The sequence below is a fragment of the Lissotriton vulgaris genome, chromosome 9, assembly GCF_964263255.1.
Source record: "Lissotriton vulgaris chromosome 9, aLisVul1.2, whole genome shotgun sequence".
Taxonomy (NCBI): domain Eukaryota; kingdom Metazoa; phylum Chordata; class Amphibia; order Caudata; family Salamandridae; genus Lissotriton; species Lissotriton vulgaris.
Window position 1 is genome coordinate 33721643 of NC_141697.1, and position 26488 is coordinate 33748130.

General features: G+C 44.5%; 1 protein-coding gene across 1 annotated transcript; it reads left to right on the forward strand.

The window, feature by feature from the left end:
• Positions 1-283: 283 nt before the first annotated feature.
• SEC61B (SEC61 translocon subunit beta) lies at positions 284-26431 on the forward strand. Its single transcript, XM_086936989.1, has 4 exons — positions 284-488; positions 4305-4402; positions 19584-19685; positions 26083-26431. Exons 1-4 carry the CDS (start codon positions 486-488, stop codon positions 26168-26170), a joined length of 291 nt encoding a protein of 96 aa, XP_086793115.1. The 5' UTR covers positions 284-485; the 3' UTR covers positions 26171-26431.
• Positions 26432-26488: the final 57 nt, after the last annotated feature.

Below are 26488 nucleotides of genomic sequence, written 5' to 3' on the forward strand. Positions count from 1 at the left end.
GTCCAAGTGAGCCATGCACCGAACATTCCCTGCGCTGGCCGCCATCTTAGAGAGGGGCTCTGTTTGTGATTATGAAAGGACGGGTCTGATCGAGCAGTTTTCATAAAACTGACCACATTATCTCTTAATAGTCATTCGTTAAATAATGTAAATAGAATACCTTGCCGTTCAATTCTAACTAAAATATTATAAACCATCGGCAAACTGTACACGTCTGCGTTATAGCTAGAAATAACAATAGACGGGTCATAAGTACTAGCTGTTGCAATGCTTGTAGTTTATCATCCCCGATGAGGTTTGTGGAGTCCACACGCCTGTTTTGGCGTGGCACAGCGCTGAGAGGCGGGCGGGGGCGGGCCCCACGGTGCATGGACGGCTCGTCATCACAGCGGACGGTTCTTCTTCTTTTTAGTGACGCGCAGGAGTGAGGAGCAGTTGAGTGTCCGTCTGTCCCCTCAGAGAGGAACCCCGACTTCAGCTCAGCCATGGTGAGTAACACAACCCCGACACAGCAGCAGCTGTACAGGGGGCTTCCACATATTATTCCAGCACCTTGGGGGGTACCTAGCTCTGGATGCAAAGTGCTGGCTGTTGCGACCAGGTGTAAGTGCTCTTTCATGAGATCCCTGCCTCCTGCCTCCTGCCTGTCGCCAGCTTTGCCTGACTCTCGTTCTAAATCCTCTTGTAGTCCGAGTGGGGCAGACCCCTGAGCTGGCAGAGCAGACCCTCCATCCAAGCAGTGACACGTCAGCCTAAACCAGCCCTGCGATCTGGAGGGGTTTGATTGTATTTAACTTGGATGTTTAGGTCCTGCTGGCTAAAACATTTGAATGAGGATTGAAAATTGTCTTTCCGTATTTAAACTCCAAAAAGCCAACGAATACAAAAAAAAGTATTTGAGAGCAGGGTGTTCGCCCGTTATTTGTGTCTCGCGTCCAATGTCTGTGATGATCCTTTTATCTGTCATTTGGGGGTTTCCCGCGAGCTCCCCCGCCCCCAGGCGAGAAGCAAACAAACCCAGAGAGGATGACAATGGTCATATTGCTAGCACATACAAGAATTCAGGACATTTTAACATCCATGTGTTGAGTTGGCGTGCTCAATGAAAAGAAGGACACTATGTCATCCAAGTAGTGTCATATGTAGGGTGAAAGCCATACACACTAAAATTTTCAGAGCACCACCTGAAAAAGAGGCATCAAGGTCTGTGGCTCTAATGGGTCCTTTCAGTTGTGTTCAGCAGCATTATTTATTTATTTTAAAAGTTTTATATAGCGCTAGCTAGACCCAGAGGTATCAGAGCTCTTTACATGATTAAGATACTATAAGGCAAATATGGAATAAAAGCATAAAAACAAAGGTAAGGAAAAAGCAGTGTGAAATATCCAAAGTAAAAAACCACATTATACAAATCAAGATAGGATAAAACAGGAGCTGGAGCAATAAAATTTCAAGTAATTTAGATAAAGTGGAGTACAGCAAGAGGGACATATATTACTGAAACAAATATGGTACGGTGAAAAGAGATCAGGAGTCGGCCACAGGTTAGGATCCCCAATAGTAGTTAAGGAGGTGGGTTTAGATGTCTTTTTTGAAGCTGGCATAGGAGGGGTTACAGCACAGTTTTTTGGGAGGGTATTCCAGATAGTAGGGGCGTTGCCAGAGAAGGAGCGAGAATGTGTGGCTTTCTTTTTATGCAGAGGTGGGATTAGGAGGAGGGCGTTGGTGCTTCTCAAAGGACGAGTAGTACCAGTGATGAGGAGTTTCTTGGAGAGGTACTGCGGAGTGTTTTAGTGGAGGGCTTTATGAGTAATGCAGGCAGTTTTGTAAGCTTATCTCCCTTCGATAGGGAGCCATTTAAGAGATTTCAGAGCAGGGGAGATATGATCGAGGCATTTGCAATCTGTGATGAGCCTGGATGCAAGGTTGAGCACAGCTTTGATTGGTGCAAGGTGGACCTTGGGGGATTCAGTTTAGAATGGCGTTGCCATAGTCAGTACGTGAAAGAACAAGTGACTGAACTGCAAGTTTAAAGTCATCGGTGGGTATGAATGGTTTTATTTTCTTGAGGTGATGGAGAGTGAAGAGGGCTCCTTTTGGCAGAGTTTTTGATGTGAACGTTAAGGGTGAGGGTGTTGTCGATAGAAAGGCCAAGAGACTTGACTGAGTTGGACAGTGTGAGTGAGCAGTTAAGTGCATATCACAAGGAGTACAAAAAGATCAAAGGATAATTCCATATTCTTTATTCAAAAGTCCAACTTAGGCAACAGCCGACACGTATTTCGTCGTAAGAATACTTTTTCAAGGCTTTTGAAAACAGTTATGAAGAATTGTCACCGCGTAGTACACAGTATGTTTTCTTCAGTGGATAAACATCAGTCCAATGTGCCGCAGGTACGCGCAAATGTTAGTGCAAGAATCTGTATCTTAAATCCATGGAAGAGTATGAGATGTGAAACTAGCATCTTGATAAGTCACTAGCACTCTCAAAGTACACAAGAAAAAAACGTCCGTCCTGAATGGGTTGGGGTGGATTATGGCTACCTACAGCAGTCTAGGTATAGTTATTTTTATGCAGTTAATTCAGCCTTTCCACAAAATTTCTAGTTTTCCCCATCTATATAGGTCTTGTACATCCAGCGGTGGTGGCATGTTGCTTTGTGAAGTCTCAAAAACATTAAGGGGAAAGACCTTTCTTAAGTAATCGTTGCTTGTTGGGACCCCAAGGACTCCATGTTTCCTAAGAATCTCTTCGCTGTTATCTTGATTTGTTTCTTTACCTATGTCCCTTGATGTTTGACCGTGAAGCTTGAGACTTCTTAAAACAGTTGTATTTCAGTTAACCATATGAGGCAGAAAATATCAGGCATGCTTAAGAAATATTGGATATTGTTGATGAACATACCATTTTTATTTAGTGAGAAGCTCCATTGAAATATCGAAAACGAGCCCAGTCTCATCCAAATCTTTAATTTGGTGGAGGGACGATGTAAGTCAGCTTTGATGAATGAGTATTCTAGACCTCAGCCTTGATTTATCAAACTCCGGGCCACACTAAGGTAGGCAGTCTCTGCACTGAGTAAGAGAAGGAGTATCTGATTATTATTTCGTGTGGCCTTGTCTAACACCTTGAAAGCTAGCCTAGCAATGTCCCGGTCTGTCATTGACGACTTTGCTCAATCCAGAGGCTTATGTTTTGCAGAACACTTTATATAAAGACATTGGAAACCCATGTGACCTGGTAGTTTTATTGTTGGGCAGAGTTTTAATGAACTATTGCTCTCCATCCTCTGATATAAGGTCTTTCAGGCCCAAGATTCGGTGTAAAGAAGACTCCTGACATGTATTCACTTTGGAGTGTGGATCACCTAGTTCTAAGCGATGAAGTTGGGAGCAGAACATTAGGAAAGCGTTTTTGATTCTCTACAGCATCTAACTCTTCCCCCCCCCCCCCCACCCCCCCTCCCTCTATACTTCCCATTCTGTGCTTTCTAGATGTGTCGGTGGGCAGCGAGAACATGAATTCCTGTCTACTGACTCTAATCTAGATATGTTGCCTCCAGTGCTACATGTCTGACCTTTTGCTAGTATCACAAATGCAGTCATGTGTGACGCAAGTGTGAGACCGTGGGCCTGAAGCACGGTCTTACCTCTGGTTGGCCTTGTTGTCACTCTTTATTTGCTTGCTAATTCACTGGCTTGTGTAGGCTTTCCTTCCTCTTGTTTGTCCCTCCACTGGAGCATCCCCATCATAACTGGACCCTCTCTGTTCCAATTCATAAAGGAAACACCTGTGCATAGAACACTAACTACCCGTTGCATGTTACAAACTGAAAGCAGGCTCAGCATTTTATCTTGTATTCAATGATTTTGAACAGTTCCAATGGGTTTCCCCATTGTTCTACACTTCATTGCCATCCTAGATGTGCACTGTATAAATACCATTAATTACTTGCATTAAATATCCTTGTATTGCAATCCATCTGACATGGTGTGTTGGGTGATGTTTACATGGTGAATTTGTGCCTCAGTCAGATCAAACTATTCTGCCTATTTTGATAACCTTTTTTTATTTTTTGAATGATGTATCAAAAAATATAATTAAATGCATCTGTAAACCCAGTTCTGCTACTTGCTTAAAATGTAATTTTATCGTTGAAGTGCCACTGCTAGTAATTTTCTTGTTAGTTTATTTTTTTTACATTAATACTTTTGTCAATATTTTCTTCAGTTTGCTGAAGTTATGGCATTTTATGAGCACGGCTAACCCTTTTTTTTTATATTTATTTATTTATTTTTTGAAGCCTGGTCCTGCTGCAAGCGCTACTAATGTTGGTGCATCCAGCCGATCTCCCAGTAAAGCTGTTGCGCCCAGAGCGGCTGGTTCGACTGTCCGACAAAGGTACGGTTTTGAAACTTAATTAATCTCAATCTTTCAGAAATCCACATTTTTTACACTATGCATTGCACACATTTGACTGTCTTTCTTTTATCCTCCAAGATCGCACTACTTTGTAATCCGTCGGTCTCCTTTGCTGAATTGTGAAATCAAGGTCATTGGTAGATTTTTAGCTTACTGTGCAACTAGCGTCAACCCTTTTCAAACACAGATTACAAAGTCTTCAAATCCCTGACAATTTCCTGGAATTGGATAAACCTTCTCAGTCGATCTGAGTCTGATGTGTGTTTAGTGAGCATGGGTGAGTTAGGTCATTGGGAAAGCTGTTTTTGAACTTCTTGGTAGTGAGCACTTTGGATCACGGACACCAATGCAGTTAACATTATCCCATGTGCAGACTTCTGAGGGGGGCGCAGAGAAATATTCTAGTGTAGTCCTTCAGCTGTGCCAAGAAGTTATCATGTCCCTCTTTCATGTCCTGGTTAAGAACAGTCGCTGGAAAGGTAAATCTGTCTTTACTGTTTTGCAGCTGGGTTAGGGCGGAGTAGAGGAGTACGATTAAGTGGGTAGCATCGTTATTGAGACGCAACGGTCTCCTTTGCCAATTAAGACAGGGGCAGTTCTGAACCATGGCATTACAGAGTGACTGAGCCAGCAGCTGTTTCCTCTTTTTGGAGTGATGTGTGCTGTTGCAGGAAGGAAACATTAGGTTATGTGAATTTGTATGGTGCTACATACTAAATTGAAGTGTCCAGTGGTATATTCTAGGTTCCGGTATACTGGCTACCAGAGTCAACATTTTAGTTGTGTTGCATTTCTTTTAGGAATGAGTCTAATTTGGTTTTGCAGGAATTCCGTTCAATTCAAAAGGATGTGTTGAGCGCATGGCTCCCCATACAGGCTTCCCAGCGCTGAGGTCTTTAATAGTTATAATGCAGTGTTTACTGATTGATCATATTGGATAGTGGCTGGTTAGATGTACACAGACAAATGTACTGACCTTGCCGTTTGTCTTATTCTGCGGGGGAGGGGGAGGCTATTGCTCATTGCTTTGATTGAATGATTTAAGGTATCAATGTCTGCTATTTGACTTTGACGCATTGTTCTGTGCATAAAGGTGTAGTGTATTTTTACTTTTACACCTTTTGTTTGGTTCATAAGTGGACTGATGGGTAATGGAAATGATGTTGATGTGGCAGAATCTTAGCACTCTGTATGGATTTCAACCATGTTGTGTGCATAATGACCGCTAAAGGTTCAAATGTACACTGCTGGCAATATGTGAAGTATGAGTATTACTTGATGTACCGTTGAGGTGGCAAAATCCTTAACCACATGTGGCTTCGAACTCTGTGGTGTGCAGGGTTCTGCCAGGATTTCTCTACTTTTGAGGTAGAGAATGGTGTGGGTATAGTTTTATATGTATGCGCCTTTGGCTTGGCAAACGTAGTATTGAATTCATTAGATGCTACGTTACCTCCCTTTCGCAAGAAGGAAGGGCATATGATTGAAGATGTGCAGTCTCAGGTCATGCCATACAGTCAAGTCAAGAAAGCTTTATTTGATTGTTTGACAATCATAAAAGCCCATTCAAAATACAAAACTATTAAAAATTCAACACATGAGTTAACTTAGGCTCCAGTCCTAGAACATTAAAACCGTATTCAACTAAAGAAAGCACCTGACACAATAGATCAAATGATAGACAATTGTTTCCTATGGGGCAAAAAAAATTTCAGAAAAATCGATACCCTAAAAACCCTATGCTCATTATCTAAAAATTGTAAAGCCAATAAGGCTGGTCGGCATTGGTGTAGCCCAAACTGCTTGCGAATAGGTAGTAAGAACAGGGCACTTGCAGCAGTGTAAAATTTGCAGAAGAAGGGAACATGAATCGTAGACTGTGGGGAAGAATTATCGCAAGGGCAGGCTTGGAGGTTTTGAGACCAGTCGTTTGTTGTAGGAAAAGTGACTAGTCGATGAAAGACTCCCAGACTAAAACAGTCAATAAAAACCTATCATAGGCGCCTTGTACAAAAGTTAAGTAAGGTTGAATTTTAAAAGTAGTTAAGACCATCTGGTTGTGCAGGACTGTAGGTTTTAAAATCTCAGACGACATTCTATTAGAGTCTAGCAGCAGCATACATACCATCTTTTCTTAATTTCTTCCTTGTTATAATCTCAAGAGTGCTAGGGTCAGTAAAAAACTCTGGATGGCCAAGATCTTTTAGAAAATTACACGCATATCTTAGCAAGGGTATCCTCATTGCTCCTTCCAGGTTCAAAATATCTAAAATAATTTCTCTGTTCAATTTGGCCTCGCCTTTAGACCACAGTCTGTGCCATAAAAGCACAGGTTTAAGCCTAATTAAATCAGAGATGTATGTGAGCCCTAACTCTGCGTGACAAACAAAGCATAAAATATATCTTAGGAAAGAATTTTCAACTCTGTATTGGGAGCAGTTTGGCAAAACCCCAAACCCCGCTCCCTTAGACTGCCACTGCAGCACGCTTTGCTTTATACACTTTTAAAAGCTCCACATGGCATCTTTTTTTCCCAATTTTCTGGCAAACACAGTTAAGGCAGATGTAGTACGTGAAAGTACCAGTTTTTAGCTAAAACTGCTTGAACCCAGGTATCGTTATGGGCAAAAAGAATGCCCAAACATGAGAACTTCTTTGCAACCTCGATCTTTTGCCCTGCCACAAACCTATCCTTCTGCTTCTTGATGCCATTACCACAGCGCATAATAAAAGTTTTGGATGAGTTTACTCTTAGGCCTAAATCTTTCATAAAGAGGGAGAAACTATCCAAGACCCGCTGAAGGCCTACTTGGGTATGAGACATTAGTACTGCGTCGTCCGCGTACAGGAGTGCTGGAATTGGATGGCCAACTACTTTAGGAAAGTCCTGGTTATCCTTTGAGAGTGCCTGTCCCAGTCCATTTATATACAGGTTGAAAAGGAACAGGGCCAAGACACAGCCCTGTCTTACTCCGCTCCTAATCGAAAAGGCTTCTGAGCATTCTCCCCTCAAACCATAGTGCACACGAGCCTAGTCATCACCATAAAAACGTTTAAGAAAATGTTTGATTCAACCCCCATAACTTCTAAAATGAACCATAGTTTTTTTATGGACCACACAGTCCAAGGGAGCTGTGAGGTCCACAAATGCTAAAAACGGGTTCCCTTTCTTAGCCCTTGTATATTTCCCCACCAGAAGAGAAAGATTTAGGCCCTGCGCAAAGTCCCCGGCCTGAAAGCCATATTGCAGGTTTGACAGGACAGAGTTCTCTTGAGCCCAATCCTGAAGGTGCTCAAGGAGGACTCTGCCTACCACCTTCGTTATAGCATCCAGTAGGGAAATAGGTCTGTAGCACCTGGGTCCTACCTGTCGCCCTTTTTAAAAATGGGCCCGATGGTGGATACTACCCAGGTAGCTAAAACATTGGTGCTACAGCTGGCATTAAGCACCTGTACCAAAAGGGGCCCCCACATGGATACGTTCGATTTAAATATATCATAGGGGACCCTGTCTGGGCCCGGAGCCTTGCCACCCTGACTAGCACGGAGGGCCCGCTCTACCTCGTCCATGGAAAACCTTAGTTCCTTATGCTGCAGAGAACAGTTTATACCAGGGATCTCCAGAGGATGATGATCCGCCACGGGGGGGGGGGGGGGGGGGGGGGGGGGGGGAGGATAATTACCCTCTCCTTTGTATATGTGGGAAAAGTGGTTTATCCATTGTTCCTCGGTTATGGCTTTCTCAATTGACTGGCCCACCTCACTAGTTTAAAAAAGGGGGCCCTGATTGCCCTCCAGAATTCTGCACTATCTTTATTTACTGAGGCCAAATATAATACCTGCCACGCCGCCTCCTTCATTGTGGCCTTTCTACCCCTTAATGCTTGTTTATATGCCCATCTGGCTATCCTTATAGAAGGAACGTTTCTAGGGATTATCTGCAATTCTTTCTTTAGCTGAGAGTGTGCTTGGGTTTATTTTGCACCAAACCACCCATGTTGTGGACCGTTGTTCTTCTTCCGTCTGATAAGGGACTCCCTTATTACAATGGTTATACTCAGAAATGAAGCTAATATCTTTTCAGGGGCAGCTTCTTCACTCAGACAAAACTCTGTTAGATTTACATTCCTTTACGACCGTATTATTCAATTTTTCTTGATCCACCGAGGCCCAACAAAGGGAGTATCCATTAGTACTCCCAATAGCTGTAGTTTCTAGCAGCTGGTCATTGTTGTCATGGGATCTAAACATTTTGCTAGAGTGCAATAAAATAGTCAAGCGAAGAGGAAAATGATCACTAAGTGGATTTCCAGAGACCTAGAAAGAACGAAGACTATGTGCATGGTTACTTGATATAAGTACATAATCAATCGTAGAGCAAAGTCCCCTCCCATTAAATGTCCATTGCAGAGGGGTAGGAGATGGACATAGCTCATTTGCAAATCCCAGATCGTGACTGAAAATGAGATCGTTAAATAACTCCCCTAAGGCAGTGTGCCTAAAGTGTGATGAGCATACTCCATCTTCTCTTAGGGCTCCACATAGATTATCCCCAGCATTAGGACATAACGTACAGTTGAAGTTCCCTGCCAAAATTAACATAGTATCTTTTGACTTGCCTCTACTGGCTAACTTCAGCTATTGCAAGATCTTTGTTATGGCAGTTCCAACTTTTCCTGGCGGAATGCTATTATAAAAATAGACCAGCATGTTGTGTCCACATCCATTTTGATTAGATGGTGGTAATCCTCATTGGCGAGCATCGTGACTTTCTTTATGTTCAAACTGATCAATATGTAGGTGCACAGACCACCCTTAGCCCTACCGCTCTGAACTTCAACTGCTGCAGTGTGGTAAGTCCTATATCCATTCAAATGGATCTGTGAGAAAGTGCCATCTTTCTTGCATTAGTATGCCCCCACTTTTTTCTGACTGCCTATGTGCTTTGACTGAGTGTGCCCTGGGCTTCTGCCAACCAGGTACCCAGGGCCTGTGTTCCTTCCCTAAAACTGTGTTGAAACTAAAACCCAATTGGCATCTCTGGCCACCTGTCAGCCCCTAGTAAATGGTACCCTAGGTACCCAGGGCATGGTGACCAGAGAAGACCCCTAAGGACTGCCGCACTTATTGTGCCACCCTTAGGGGCCCTGTACATTAAATCCACACTGATGCCAGAGTGGGATTTAATGAAAAAGGCACCACAGAGGGTATTGTTATTGTTAGCTTCGGTTTGTTTAGCGCCAACTCACCGGCAGGTCTCAAGGCGCTCATGACCGAAGGGCAAAACAACTATTTAGCAGATCAGAGAATCAGTTACATTGTGCAAATTAAGGTGAACCCAGAGCCTCCCTGAATAAAAGTATTTTTAATGATTTCCTGAAGCGTAGGAGGTTACCATCTTTACGAAGGGACTCGGGTAGTCTGTTCCAGATTTGAGGAACTAGAACTGAGAAGGATCTCCCACCCTTCGTTGCTAGTTTAAACCGTGGGCAGACTAACAACTGAGCGTCAGATGACCTTGGTCTTCGTTCAGGTTTATAGACCTCCAATCGTTCCTTAATGTAGGTAGGTGCTTGCCCGTAGATTGCCTTATGGGCCGTACAAAGGCTTTTAAACTCTGCCCTTTGCCTAATTGGAAGCCAATGAAGGCTCTGAAGCAAAGGAGAGGCATGGGATCTTCTTGGGAGTCTGAAGAGAAGTCGTGCAGCATCATTCAGAACAACCTGCAATCTATTGGTCAGATTTTTCGGTAGACCTAGATAGCGTGTTCCCGTAGTCCAGCCTCGAAATAATTGTGGCAGAGACTACAGTGCGGAGCATAGATGAGGAAAGAAGGGGAACTAATTTGCGCAATTGTCTAATTAGACCAGTACAAGTCCCCACAGCGGAAGAAATCTGGCTGGTCATTGACAATTCGCAGTCAATCTTAATTCCAAGGCTTTTCACCTTGTCACAAGGTGTTGGGGTGGGACCCAGTTCTTGAGGCCAGTATAAGTCACTCCATGGAGAACTTATAGTCGAAACCACTAGAACCTCAGTTTTATCAGGATTGATTTTCAGCAGATTGGCCGTCATCCAGCTGACTACAAATCTGAGAATGTCCTGTGCATACTTCTGCGCAGAGACCGTATTGTCTATGCTAAGTAGCAACTGGGTGTCGTCAGCGTAATTAAATACGTGACAGCCCATGTTTACCAAGGAGTTGATCAATGGTTGTGTATAGAGATTGAACAATGGTTGTGTATAGAGATTAAACAATACTGGGGATAGTGCGGAGCCCTGTGGGACTCCGCACGTCAGGTTACCCACCTCCGATAAACTATCCCCCAACTGAATCCGCTGTGTCCTACCCGACGGGAAGAATTGAAGCCACTGAAAGGCAATGTCCAGAATCCCGAACTTGCCCAGCCTATCCAGAAGCAGGGTATGGCTGACAGTATCGAACGACGCTGAAAGATCTAAAAGTATCAGGGCGCTCGGTTTTTTACTGTCCGCCATCTCCCTAAGCTCATCCAGCACCGAGAGCATCACCAATTCGGTGCTGTGGTGTGCACGAAACCCTGCCTGACGTTCCTGGAAGAGATGGCGAGACTCCAGGAACGAGGCCAGGGATTTCAGCACATGTTCTAGGATTTTGGACAAGAACGGTAATTGGGAAATAGGCCTATAATTTTTCAAGATGGTAGGATCGGCTCCTGGCTTCTTTATCAGAGGCTTCACTCGGGCTTCCTTGAAACTGGCTGGTACTGTCCCTGTTTCTAATGAGTTGTTCAGGAGGGAGGTAATGTGGTCTTCTAAAATAGGACGTGCCAAACGAAAGACACTAGGGGGGGCATGGGTCTGCCGGAGAGCCAGATTTGGTTTTGCTCATAAGTTGTTCAAGACTCATTGGGTCTATCAATGGGAATTTTGAAATGATGACTTCCGAAGAAGTATGGACGTCCTGTGGTATATTAGATCCAGATACTGTACCCTGCCTAATATCAGCAAGGATAGTATCTACCTTCTCCAGAAAGTAGTCTTGAAACATATTACAACTAATTGTTTCCGTATTTTCAGGTTTTTTACTCAACTCTGTTAATATTTTGAATGTTTCTATTTGAACATTCTCAGCCTGGTTTATCCGGATTTCGTAATAGTTTGCTTTAGTACCCAGAGTGATTTTTTTTTTATATGCGTTGAGCAAGTTTTTATACTGCTCTCGATCCCCTTCATCTTTAGTTTTCTTCCAGCTTCTTTCAGCTTGACGGAGCTTCTTTTTATGTTCTCTCAGAGACGATGTAAACCATGGTGCCCCCTTTCCTGCTCCTTTAACTATTTGTAGCTTCTCTGGTGCATTCTGATCAATCGCTTTCCTCAGATTACACACTATATCTCTATACTCTTGATCTAGATTGCCATTAGAGGCCATTGGTTGAACAAAGTCCGAGAGAGTGTCCGTTAAAGTTTGTGAATCAACTTTCCTCCATTGACGGACTTTCTTCATTTTAGGGGGAGGTTGTGTCAACTTTACATTAATAGGGATGTTACAATAGACTAGATAATGGTCCGACCATATACAGGGTAAGATGTCCAAAAGAGCCACCTTAGGATCTAGAGTCCAGATGAGGTCAAGGATGTGTCCCTTTGTGTGAGTGGGAACTTTTACCAACTGCTTAAAGCCCAGTGAAGACATGGTTGTATCTAAACATCGGGCTACCGGCTCCTTATGAGCCATGTCCCAATGTAGATTAAAATCTCCAGTTACCACTACCTTTGTATATCTTGAACAAATGTCAGATATAATGGACACAAATAAATCATTGAAGGCTGAGGTAGAGTTTTGTGGACGGTAGACTGTGAGGATCACAAGGCACAGATCATCAATCGTAATTTTTACTCCAAGAACATCGGCTAAATCTACTGTTTCTGCTAGTATTTTAACTACTGTGAGTGATTTTTTTAAACTGAATTGCTACCCCCCCCCCCCCCCCTCCCCCGAGCATTGTCTGCACGATTGTGCCATACTATGTCGTACTCGTTCGGAAGAGCGGCTATAATGTCTGGCAGTGAGTTGTCCCCAAGCCAGGTCTCAGTGAGAGTCAAGACATCAATATCTTCATCCTGAAGCAGGGAGAATATTTCCAGATTATGTTTCTGCAAAGACCTTGTATTTAAAGATGTCAATTTCAGAGAGGATGAATGAGATTTGGCTGAAACGATAGACGATCTGACAATAGACATCTCCTCTAGTGTCGTCATTGTGGCTAAATCCAGAGATTGACCCTCTCTATCAAGCTGGAGTATCTCTGAAGAGGTATAGACACGCCGCTGGCCAAGAGTCCAGGCCCCTGCGCCCGATCGTGCGAGGACGGGCGCAGACAGGCTGGACTCTGGCGTGACTCCGGCATGCTCACGCTGCGCGCGCACGCTGCGCGTCAGCATGGCCGCCTTTGTGCAACTAGCACGCAAACAAAGATGGCGCTGCCATCTTTGTTTGCATCTTGGAGATGCCCCCTGAAACCTAACCACAATCCACGTCCGTGTGGTCTAACTACCATTGTATCTCTGTCTTATCTTCTTGATTGAGTCTCCTCCTCCACGTATGTCAGCCTATTGCGATGATGCATCGTGTTGAGTCTCTGCAATGACTTGTAATAAAGAGGTCATGAGAATCTCTCCTGTATAGACAAGGCAAGTAGTGGATACAGAGTTGCTATTTGAAAGCCAAGTTAGTAGTCCCTGTACCTTCCAGGGCATGCTCTTAACAAAAGAAGGCTGCCACAATGGCCTTCTTTGGGAAAAATTCCACTAGTTGACCTCTGTAAGGTTCCTGTTTACTAAACCAGCTTTAGTTGGCCACACTGTCCGAAGGACCCTTTTTAAGACATGTGCTCCATCCAAACATTAGCCGACACTAATATGGAGGGACTGCTTTACAATCTAAGGCAGAGTATGTTTTTTTACGGCAACACATGATACAAACTGAAAATGTTACCCTGTAAGCATTTGTTTCTAGCATATAGTGCTGTAGATTCACATGCGCCCACTCTCCTCCCCTAAATGTGTGGCTCTGGTCACTGTTCCCTTTCTTTTTCTTTCTATGCCTAATTCTCTAGCAGTGCACATGTGCACCACTTGTTCTTACAGCTCTATACTACTTTCACCTGCTGAGTGAAAAACAATCTTGCATAAAGTCCATGTCCATGAACAAAGTCAGTATAAGGATTCGTTACCATGTACCTTGTGAGTCTAAATACTACTTGGAAGAAAAAAACGAGTTCCAAACGGGGGGGGGGGGGGGGGGGGGGGGAAGATGTGGTCGAATTTCTTAGAACCGGAGTCTGGCGGCGGCGTTTCGGCAGGCTTTCAGTGGGGCCAGAGAGTTCTTAGGAAGACCTGCAAGAGTAGAGCAGCCGTATTGTAGTCTAGAGATGACTAGTGCCTGGGTTGCCATTTTTAGATCATTGGGGTCGAGGAAGGGTTTCAAGTTTCTTTGGTAACTCGGGTGAAATCTGGCGGCTTTGGTCATTGAATTGATATGGCCTAGCATGTTCAAGCTGTCGTCTAGAGTTATTCCCAGGGATTTAGCAGAGTCCACAATGGTAGGAGAACAGTTTAGTGCTGTGATGGCCTTGATCCATTCTTGGATGTCTGAATTAGTTTTGGGTGGGTAGATGAGAAGAAACTCATTTGTTTTGCGTTCAGTTTGAGCTGGTTAAAGGTGAGCCAGTGGACAGTCGGCTTCAAGGCCTCATTTAGGGAGAGAATGTCCTTAGGAGAAGACATTTTTATGTAGATCTGTGTGTCGTCAGCATGCACGTGGTAGGCAATATTGGCGGTGCGTAGCACCTCTGCGAGTGGTTCCAGGTAAAGATTGAAAAAGGTAGGGGACAGGGTTGAGCCTTGAGGGACTCCCACCATGATTGGGGAGGGAGCGGATAAGTTGCCGTTAATTAGGAATCTCTGTGATCGATTATGGAGGAAGGACCTGAACCATTCAAGAACGGTGCCATCCAAACCCATCCTGAGTTTGAGGCGTTCAAGGAGTGTTTCATGGTTGACAGTATCGAAGGCCGAAGATAGATCTAGGAGGATCAGGAGACAGGTATTTCCTTGGTCCAGGGCTTGAAGAGCATCACCCACAACGTGGAGGAGGGTGGTTTCGGTGCTGTGTCCAGGTCTGAACCCGGTTTGGAAGTCTTCAAGTAAGTGGAAGTTAGAGATGTGTAAGCTCAGCTGCTGTTGCACACATTTTTCCAGAACTTTGGCTAGGAGTGGGATGTTGGATATAGGTCTCTATTTGTCAAGGGAGGGATGGTCCAGCGTGGTTTTTTTAAAAATGGGGGCGACTTGGCCAGCTTTGAGAGAGTCCGGTATCGATCCCTGTAGAAGGGAGGCGTTGATTATTGCAGTCCAGGAAGGGATGATAGCCTGAGAGGCGGCGGCTAGGCAGTTAGAGGTGAGAGGATCATTGAAGTGATTATTCGAGTTTAGGGAGGAAAGAATTTTTGAGATGGAGTGGTCGTCATAGACTTTGAAGCTGGACCAATGGGCATGATTTTTGGGTGATGTCTGGGAGGGCAGCGCAGAGGGAGCCAACAGAGTTAGGGAGAGAGTTGCGGATTCAAGTTTGTTTCCTAAGGCAGAGATTTTGTTGCAGAAGTAGGAGGAGAATTCTTCGCAACAAATTCGCGATTTAGGGGTTTCTTTAGAGGTTTTTGCTAGTTTGTTGGATTGGTGTTTGACCAAGTTGAATAATTTACGAGGTCTATTTTTGGCGTTATCTAGTTATGTTCTGAACTCTTTTTTTTTTTTTTTTTTTTATAAGAGTTGAGGATTTTCCTATTGTAGGCATTTCTGGCCTGTCTGAGAAGTTTTAGATGGACTGCTGACGTGTGCTGTTTCCAGTTACATTTTGTCTGCCAAAGGGATCTCCTCTCCTTGTTAAGGGATTCGTTGAAACAGGGATTCCAGTCTTTGGTCTGGGTTCTTTAGAGTTTGAGCGGGTTGGGTCATCAAGAATGTTGGCTATGGTAGAGGAGTAGTGTTCAGTGAGGCTGTGGACCGAGGTGAGATGAGGGGGGGGGGGGGGGGGTAGGGGTTGGAGGTCAGTCTCGCAGCGCGTAGCCAATTGTCCGTGATCTAGGCTCTTGGTGTCTCTAACCGATCGGTTGGGGATTACAGGTTGTGGTGTCCATGTCTTATGGGTGTCGAGCTGAAGGAAGGCGATAGCATGGTGGTCAGACCAGTCACATGGGTCTGTAGAGATAAGTTTGACTGCTGATTCCTTAGCGATGATCCAGTCCAGAGTGGTGCCTTTCATGTGAGTAGGGCGTGTGCAGGCTTGGGTAAGGGCTATGTCGGCCAGGAAGTCTTTGATGGCATTGACCTGCGGGTCTTTGGGGTTGTTCCAGTGCAAGTTGAAATCACCAAGGAAAATGTCATTAGAGTTAGGGGAAGCCTTGGTTGGGGTGATTTCCATAAGTTGGTCAGTGAATGTGTCATTTTTGCCAGGGGAATGGTAAAACATATATGTAGTCGGCACAGTTGAGTGTTGTTGTTGCTTTTAGAGAGTGCAAGGTATTCAAAGGAGTCTGTAGGATCAACCGGAAGTTCTGTAACAAGGAGGGAAGAACGATAGATGCAGGCAATGCCACCTTCTTCTTTTTTTTTTTGATTGCATGTCTAGGCAGGGCGAAGAGGATTCGGTGAGCCAAGATTCCGTCAAGATCGCTAAGTCCGATTTATGGCTCAGGATGAGATCCGAGACATCTGAGGCGTGCTTTACTGCAGAACGGCAGTTAATTAGGAGCCCGGATAGATGAGGTCAGAGTGTGTGTCGTAAGTGGGGGCAGAGATGGGTACTGTCGCTAGGTTGCTATTGACCACTCCTCTGATACGGATGGTAGAGGGTCTGTTGGGGTTGGCTGCAACAGTGCGGATAGGGTGCTCATCATTCGGTACTGGGGGGCAAGAGGTTGTCGGGTCAGATTAGTAGCTAGAGAGGAGGGCTGCAACTTCATCCTTTGTGAGGTCTAGGGGGCTAGTCGTGATAGGGGTAGGATTGTAGGAAAGGAGGAGGGCCAGAACCTCGTCCTCCGATAGGTGGCAGGGCTGCAAAAACTTTGGCTCTGTTACAACTTGAGAAATCCTACAAGAAACTGCCAATCATTATTACTCCGACTTATGAGTGTTCGTAAGAAATGCCACTCTGGTGGATCAGCTTCTTCTCTTTATGTGCTAATTTGTGGCACACCTCCCCCAGTGTGTATTAGATGATTTCACATTTACTATAGCTCCATGTGGGCACGGAAGTTTGTTTCACATTATTCCCCTGTTTCGGTTGTGTTATTGGTATAAGATTCTACCTGTCTTGGCGCCAAGACCCACATGGGTGCCTAAGGCGCTCTCAATAAGCACACTATAGCCCATTTTGAAATCTTGATCCCATCGCAGGCCCAGGAGTGCCGGGACCATGTCAGAATTTAAAGATAACCAAAATGTCAATAACTTATATATACATGAATTGCATGCAAATACATCTCTTGCCGTTTGCCATAAAATACCAAACATCACAAGCAGCATCTCCTCTTTGGACTCCTCAAAGAGCCGGAAGTGTGTAGCAGGATCTGGCACTAATACATATACGTCGGGTGATTGTTCACAGTGGTGTATTTTACTCCCTCGCTGATACCTAATTAGACCATACCTAGGCACACTGTCTTGTGTCCCACACTGTCATGCAATGCACTGTCCTTGCCCGCGTGATCCACTTATAAACACGCCCTTTCATGCAGCTGCCTATTCATGCACTCGTTCTTCCACCTATCCTGACACTTGTTCTCCGCCGTGCACTTACTTTGCCCCTACCTCTTTAGCTGCTCCTTCTCGACACACTGCTCAAGTTCAAGTTCAGGGATTTATATAGCGCACTACTCACCCAGAGGGTCTCAAGGCGCTTGGGGAAGGGGGGTTCAATTTTTGTCGAATAGCCAGGTTTTAAGTTCTTTTCTGAAGGAGATGTGGTCTTGAGTAAGGTGGAGGTGAGTGGGGAGCGAGTTCCAGGTCTTGGCCGCCAGGAAGGAGAAGGATCTGCCACCCATAGTGGATTTTCGGATGCGCGGGACTGCGGCGAGGGCTTGATTGGACGATCTAAGTTGGCGGATGGGTGTGTAGAAGGACAGTCGAGTGATGAGTCATTCGGGTCCTAGTTTGTAGAGGGCCTTGTGTACGTGGGTGAGAAGACGGATTGTAATTCTCTTGTTGACGGGAAGCCAGTGGAGGTCTTTTAGGTGTCCGGTGATGTGATCTTGGCGAGGGATGTCCAATATGAGTCTTGCTGATGCGTTTTGGATGCGTTGGAGTTTTTTCTGTAATTTTGCTGTGATTCCGGCGTATAGTGTTACCATAATCCAGTCGACTCGTGACCAGTGCGTGGGTGACAGTCTTTCTTGTTTCGAGGGGGATCCAGCGGAAGATCTTTTTGAGAATACGAAGTACGTTGAAGCAGGAGGATGAGACTGCGTTGACTTGTCTGGACATCGAGAGAGAGGAGTCTAGGATGAAGCCCAGGTTGCGTGCGTGGTCTGTGGGTGTGGGTGCTGTGCCCAGAGCGGAAGGCCACCAAGAGTCGTCCCAGGCAGAGGGGGAGGATCAAGGATGAGCACCTCCGTTTTGTCTGAGTTGAGTTTTAGGTGGCTATGTTTCATCCATTCGGCTAATTCTTTCATGCCTTCGTGAGGATTGGTTTTGGCGGTGTTAGGGTCTTTGGTGAGGGAAAGGATTAACTGGGTGTCGTCGGCGTAAGAGATGATGTTATGGTTGTGTTGACGTGCGATGGAGGCGAGTGGACTCATGTAAACATTGAAGAGGGTGGGACTGAGTGATGATCCTTGTGGTACTCCACAGATGACTTCAGTGGCCTCTGAGTTGAATGGGGGAAGTCGGACTCTCTTAGTTCTCCCGGCGAGGAATGAGATGATCCAGTCCAAGGCTTTTCCTTGTATGCCGATGTTGCTGAGGCGTTGTATAAGGGTGCTGTGGCAGACTGTGTCGAAAGCGGCCGAGAGGTCGAGTAGAATGAGGGCCGCTGTTTCTCCGTTATCCAGTAGTGTTCTGATGTCGTCTGTTGCTGAAATGAGGGCGGTTCCGGTGCTGTGTTTGGCTCGCAATCCGGATTGAGAGTGATCGAGGGAGTTGTTGGATTCAAGGAAGGCGGCGAGTTGGCTGTTGACGGCTTTCTCAATGACTTTGGCGGGGAAGGGGAGGAGAAATATGGGTCGGTAGTTTTTAAGTTCAGAGGGGTCTGCTGTGGGTTTCTTCAAGAGGGCGCAGCGTTCGGCGTGTTTCCAGCTTTCTGGGAAGGTGGCAGAGTTGAACGAGCAGTTGATGACATCACGGAGATGGGGTGCGATGATGGAGTCAGCTTTGTTGAAGATGTGGTGGGGGCAGATTAAACAGCTTCACCACCTTGTCCATGACCCTGTATCTAAGCACTCTCACTTGCTGATTTCGTAATTTCTCTCTGTACTCACTCCAACCATCACTCGCCTACCTCTCCATTCCCCCAACGATTGAATCATTTCCACGTTCATCCACTTAAGTAGAGGCAGTGCTCAAGCACTTCGCCTCCAAGCCAGACACATTCTGTTTGCCATTGCTTGTGTTTCCATGGGTACAATAAGTTAGCTTTTTCCCTTTGATCTCTTAAGGCAGTTTTTTTTTTTAAGCTGATTGAATTGTAGACCTAAAGACTCCTGAATTGGTCCTTCCTCTTCTGTACCCTAGTGCAACTTTTGACTCTAAAGAACATGTATTTCAATGTCCAACTTATTTGCCAGGATGTTTGTTTCGCATGGCAGTTTTCGGTTGTCGAAAACAACCTACTTTGCTATCCTGCCATGTAATGTGTTGCCTTCTGATGTCCACCAACTTTCAAAAGGGAAACTGGGAGAGATGCCTGCTGAGGGGCTGGACTTCGCATTCGGTCTATATGTTCGATCTACAGATGCAGAGACCGCTGTCCTGAAAGGAGAATGCCTTGTTTTCAGCCAAACAAGATCTCATTGCTCTTTAGAGGGATTGTTGGATTACCAGCATAAATAATGGAAAAAACAAGGTGGCTGCTCTTTTTCATACTCAGCAACTTTTTACAATATCAATTACTGTTTTTCCACAGGAAAAATGCCAGCAGTGGAACTAGGAGTGCTGCCCGAACTACATCAGCGGGAACCGGAGGCATGTGGAGGTTCTATACAGAAGATTCGCCTGGTCTGAAAGTGTAAGTTAATTGTTTAGCGACATGTGAGTTTTTCAAATCTAACCCCTTAATTGCTACCCCACTCCCCCAGTGCTGAGCCCTTTTTTGGCAAATTGGGGAAGTTTGCGCTTAACGGTCCATAGCTTTTTTCCACATAAGGTATCCATGCCGAATTTGTGACTTTTTCCCCCCCCTACATCCTGGGGATTCTAAAGATACTGAGGGCTTGTGGATCCTCCTGTAGGGTACAGAGAAAATAGGCAGAATATAGCAACATTTTGAGGTTTGTTTTTTGTTTGTTTTTAGAAAACTAGGTAAAAGTGCTCCCCCCCCCCCCAGTCAACTGATCTGGGTTTAATCCATCATCATTCTTTAGCCCACTCTGCCCACTCTGCCACCCCAGTTTAGACCTGGCCATATGCAAATCAGTCTGACCCTGTGCCTCATGGGAACAGTCCAGCCCTAACTGCCAAGCCATGTCTTCCCTGGACCCGAAACAAGCATCCTGGGACTGTCCCCAGGTGTGCCAGGTATGCCCAGACGTGGGTCCTGGGCTCACTATGCCACTGGAATCAAGCTATCCTGGCTGATGAGGGTGAAACCCCGAAACCAGTCCTTTGATGCTTGTTTCCGGTCCATGGAGGAACTGGCTTGGCAGTTCGGGCTGGACTGCTCCCATGAGGCTCGGGGTCAAGACTGATTTGCATATGGCCAGGTCTAAACTGGGGTGGCATGGTGAGCAAAAGAATGATTGATTTAACCCAGATCTCTTGACTGGGGGTGAATGGTTTGATTAGTCCTGCATTCCGTCCATCTATTGTGTGTCTTAAGTTTTCATCTGTGATTTATTTTTATTTTTTTGTCAGTATGGGTGATTTACAAAAGCAATATGCCATTACTTCCGCTAGACCCTTGTGGTTGCAATGATATATTGGGTTTGTTGGTTCAAGGTACCCAGAGCCAATGACTGAACTGCATCAATGTATTTTCCAAACTTCGTATCCGATAATGCATTAGTCTTCATTGAAGAAATTTGTGTTCAATCTTTTCATTCCCAATGCATTTCGGGTAAGATTTAGCCTTTATCGGGGGATATTTCTATAAAGGTAAATGAATCGTGTTCAAATATCTGGAAATTATCGACTATTCCACCACCACCAATTAAAGGTCATGTGCAATGAGTGAAAAAGTAGGACGATTTTTTCACTCATCGCACATGACCTTTAATTTTATACATCTTTATCACTAAAATGCACCCGGGTGGTGGAATATTCGATGAGTTCTAGATACTTGAACACGATTCATTTACCTTTATAGAAATATCCCCTGATGAAGGCTAAATCTTAGCCGAAATGCATTGGGAATGAAAAGATTGAACACATGTTTCTGCAATGAAGACTAATGCATTATGGGATACGAAGTTTGGAATGTCTAAAAATAAGCAATATGAAGTTTTGAACGCTAAAAAAGGAATATTCAATCATTTGGTGTGCATCTAACACATCAATATGAATAAATAAACAGACACAATCAAGCAACAAAAGCGCAGCGAGTATTCATTGAACATAGCAGGTGATCCAGCACTTATCAAGCCAGTGCCCAGGGAGACAGACCAGGGATTCTTGAGTCTGCAACTTTAAATTGACTATCTACGCAGTGGCTCTCACCATCCCCAACCCACTACCTAGTATACTTGGGATTTTTTTTATCAAGAAAACACATTAGCGCGATAAAGTGCATTTCATATAACTTTTATTTACTAATCTGTCTCTAAAATGATGTGAGGTACCTTTTTGTACATTGTTTTCAGCAATACTGCTTAAACAACATGGCCAACGCCAATAGGTCTCATATATGAGATATGTTGTTGTATTTAACTTTTTCGATGGAAAATTCATAAAAGTACACAGTTATACAGTACATAAAAAAAAAAAATAAGAGTAGGGGCACAACACTCGTATATTTACAAACATCCTCATATACTACTCAGTTTAAATTATCTAAAATCAAGCTCGAAGCTTGTACCATAAAAACCGTAAAAAACACTTCATGCCATAATGCTGTCTGTCGGTTAGGTTAGATGATCGGAACGCTAAGCGGAACGCTTGGCCCTTCTAGTGCGGGTCTGCCATGCACTACCCAGAAATTTGGCTACCCCACACACCACAGCAATAGAAGATGTCAGTACGTAGGACCCGGAGGGCCATTTTGTGACATCTAAGGCCCAGCCCCATGCATAGAGGTTTTTACCATGTTTTCCTAGCGATCCTATAAGCCGGGCAGGCAAACAAAAAATGAGCTACTGACTCTTTAGGGGCTGCACAGCCGGGGCATGATTTAGGGAGAACACCTTTACTTTTCCACCCAGAAGAAAAGTCATTTACCGGCAAAGTCCTGTGCAGTGCCGTGAGATATGTTTACTTTGTCAACGCTTGTTCAGTTAATGTGTATGTATTGCATTTTATACACAGTTATGTGTAGTTTTTAGCTACCTGATTGACTACCTCCCCACACTCACTGACACTGGCCCATCGAACGCAAAGTTGCAGTGTCTATACTTTTTAATGCACTTTTCAGGTATGAACATGGCTTCCTTGCCTGGCTACAGAAGCAAAGCCCAGTGGTAAAATAACGCAAAACCTCCCAATTCCCAATCTGGCATCAAATCTAATCAGGGGCTCCGCAAACAGATTGGTAAACTTCATGACGAGGCTCATTTTTTTTATTCTTGCGGTGTTTAAAAAGAAATGCTGTGAAAATAATTGCTTACACTGCCATCTGGTGAGCAACTTTCTTCAACAGTCCTGTAAACTCCCTTGTTCTACTGGGCTAAGTGGTCGCTAGTGCGAACCACCATCAAGAAAACTATTGAAGCAAACAAAATGCATTTACCTTCTGCCTTGTGGCCCCTAGAGCAGAAAGGCAAAAACAGAAAGTGAGGTGGGTGAGTACTCTATATCAGGTGACCGAAACAGTGGTATGGCGTCTGGGGAGGGATGGGAAATGGGTGAATTAAAAACGACTTATCGATTTTTCTGGTGTGAGGAGCATATGGTTAAAGGTTAATGTGAGGAACTGAGGTGTATTATATAGTTGTGTTGTGTGACCTCGTCGTATAATACACTACCAACCCCTTTAGGACCAGTCAGTTTTTGTTTGTTAAACCTTAGCTCAACCCTGGGTAGCTGTGGCTGTAAGTAGCCAGGCTTGCATAAAGGAACCAGTCTAAAGCATTTAAATAGCACCAAAACAATTAAAAAAGATAGAAACTGGACATTCAAGAAATCGGACACCAGTTTGTAAAAATAGAGTATATTTGTATGAATGTATGGGGTTTTGGGAACGAAAAAGATCCACTGGAGGGTTCAGGAGATATAGATTTTATAAGAAACAATAAATTGCAACTTTTCCTGTAACCACGAACAAGCCTTGGAAAATCCAACAAATTCCACAACTTTTTAAAGAGAAACTTTTACTGGTTGGTATGCGTTTACTTGGAGTTACTATGGACTACCAACCCCGGCAGGGAGATAGACAAGGAGGCCAACAAAGTCTAACAAAACACTTGCCGCCTTAATAGAAGCAGTCTTCGGGCCACTTCCAGTTTGGTTGACTCCTTCCAATTGACTTCTAGAGAGTGGTTCCGATGCAAGGGATACATGATGCTTTGCAGTCGACGGGGGTCTTCTTGGGGCTACTCCTAAGTCTATGGTCCTGGTGAGGTTATTCTGGCCACAGGTGTCAACATTCCTCGGTCTCCTCTGGGTCAGCAGAAGTCCAGTCACCCAGCACATCTGTTTCCTACTTTTGGCGGTAACTTTCCTTCTGGGTGACCAAACTGCACTCTGATGTCTCCCCTGGGTCCAGCAAACTTGGTGCAACTTTTGAACATTATGTCCTGGTCTCTTGGGCTGCACCGCGGCGAGGAGCTGCGATCTGATAATCTAGGCTACCAACTCACCCCAGCAGGCTTATTCAGATTTTGCGGCCTGGTGCTTTTAACAGGAAGTCAGCTAACTGACTCTTGGAGGCTCTGCTTCTGGCTGGGCTCGGAGGATGACTTCCCCATGAGCAGGACATAGCAGCCACAATCATTTCCTTTGCTAGCCCAAGGAGCAAAAGATGGAGTTCAACTTAAATGCATCCTCTTCTTTGATGGTTCCAAGGTCAGCAGGGCAGGCCTCCTTCGGTCCTCTTCTCCATACAAGTGAGATCTTAGATCTGAATGCCACTTTCAAGCCCAGAAAATGTCCTCAGTGGAGGCCACAATCACTTGTCAGTGGACTAATAAGTTCACTTATGCCAGGTGTCAACTTTCTGTGAAGTGTGGCATTTAGCTATCCCATAAGCCTACATTCTGCCCACACTCAAGATGGCAGAAGACCTCTCTCATCCTGAAGAGCCCGGTAGCCCTCCCTAGAGGTGTGACTACCTTACGGGCTACACACCCACAGGAAAACTGTTTTGGTCAGTCCCCTCACCACCCCCTCACACACACACACACCCCCATCCCACCCTCTCTGTTCCCGGCACCAACCGGTCTACCCGAACAAAAGAGCAAGGCCTCTAGAGTGTAGTTCCCATGTCCCTTTCAAGGGTGGCTTCCCCTTTGAAGCCCACCTTTTGGGCCAACACCCCACACGGCTACCTTCCCCCTCCAACAGCAGGACTCCATTTTTTCAGCTGCTGCTTACACATGCCCCCAGACATCAGTAGATGGCCACTGGCAAACTTGGGCTACAGATTAGAAAATTTCTAAACGTTGTATGTAGCAACAAGTTTCAACTTGGGCATAAAGTTGGGCTTAATGTAATGTGTTGAAGTAACAACTTTAGTGGTCTTATTTACAAGTTATAGCAGCAGAACTATCCGCATGTAACTCCCACTAGGACTACCAATCTCTCTTGCAGTAAAAACGACAATTTTGTGTATTTTTTGCCAGAACATGTTGTACTTTTTAATATGAGGCACCTTACCTTGTGTCTCAACAGGCCTGCTGTTGGAGTGATTTGCACACATTTAAAAGGGAGTTTAGGCCTTGCCATTACTTAGAATGGCAAAGTTGAGTTAGAAATTTTAAACTGCCCTTCCAGTCTGCGGTGGCAGATTGGGAGCCACTTTTTACCTTGACCCTCTCTACGAGGGAGGGACAACTAGTGTTGCAGTCCCCGAGGAGACACTCCCAACTTTCAGACCGTGGGTACCCCTAGTACCATATCATAGAGACATAGTAAGTTAAAATATGCCAATTGGGTGTAGGCCAATAAAACATACACGGTTATGGGTCAGGCCACTTTAGCAGAGGTCTGTTTTTAGCAGGCCTCAGTGCACTCTGAATCGAAAAAAGCCAGTACCATCTGTCCCAAACTTTGGGGCGACCATACAAAAAGAGGCATTTCCTTATATTTAATAATTGTGACTGGGAGGTCAGACGAGGAGGTAATTCTGAAAATTTCTGCAGCTACTTTTAACTGTTACTCGAATAAACCTTCCCTTGGATAAGTATCATGTCCGCATATCTGCAAGCTATGCACCATTTTCATTTCTTTAGTGTGCCCCTGTTTGCCACATTAAAAGCTAACATATAAACCTGCCTTTCAAAAATACATGTCAGATTTACTTGGAGTTTAAATATGTGCTAGTCCTCTCACTCCGTGAAGTAAGTTCACCGTAGCAAAAGTAGTCAATTTGTGTTTCCTTAAACTGGATTGTTTGAGTGAATTTTGAGTTTGGGTATACATTGCTATCGATGATTTTCCCATCTAAGAAAATATACTGATTGCTGCTGTTCCCCTCCCACCTGATGATTTGTTTGTAATATTGCCATCTGAAGATGATGGGGCATGTTGGGAACTGTCTGTTGCAGTGTCTGTTCTATGGTCATTGAATGTGACCTACTATGTGATACCATATAGTCCAAATATAAATTGTGTATTATATTTTACAGACATTTGCAATATATTTTAACTTTCAAAGAAAGTTAAAATTCTGTGCCTCATTTAGATCTTGGCGGACGGGTAACTCCGAAGCAACGATAAGGGATATCCCGTACGGAATATAAAGCCTGTTATTTTATGGGATTTATATTTCAGCGGGCGGAGTAACCCGCCCCCCACCCCAAGATCTAAATCAGTCCCTCTGTTTTGAAAGGGGCAGACTGAATGAAGTGGATCAAAGACATTCTGAGCTGTGAGCAAAACCAGATTATTGTTGGGAAGAAAGTGATGAGCTGTTCTAATAAGTATACGACTAATAGTTAGCTGGTACCACATGAAGACAATTGGTCCTTTTTTAATGCCCTGCTTGTTACTTTAATATTTATTCCAACCTCATGCTACAAAGTGCTGGTGCCTGCCAATTGGCCATTGACGCAATTAAGACATGTTTGACATGTTCTGTTCTTTTTCTGTCCTTCTAGCGGGCCTGTTCCAGTGCTGGTCATGAGTCTGCTTTTCATCGCCTCCGTTTTTATGCTTCACATCTGGGGCAAGTACACACGGTCTTAGAACTAGCGACTCCATTTTCTGGCGACTATGAGAACATCTTCATCTTGGACCAAACATACAAACTAGAAAAAAACTTTCTGGAAAAGAATGCTGTCCCACCTGGCATGAAATAAATCTTATATTGACTGAAAAGTTTTAATCTACGAATCTTGACATTTTTACCAACCGCTATTGAATTTTTTAATTTGTCAGTTTGGCCTTTGAACATGTAAGAAATGTTGTTGTGCAATGTTACTACAAAATAATAAAATGTCTCCCTTCCTTGTGTATATCCTTTCTGAGTTAGTGTTACCGACCACATGATCGCCGTAACTGAGA

What these genes read in the sequence shown, in the direction of transcription:
- SEC61B (XM_086936989.1), top strand. An exon ending in GGTTCGACTGTCCGACAAAG is followed by an intron (nt 4,403 to 19,583) that starts GTACGGTTTTGA and finishes GTTTTTCCACAG; the next exon opens with GAAAAATGCCAGCAGTGGAA. An exon ending in GATTCGCCTGGTCTGAAAGT is followed by an intron (nt 19,686 to 26,082) that starts GTAAGTTAATTG and finishes CTGTCCTTCTAG; the next exon opens with CGGGCCTGTTCCAGTGCTGG.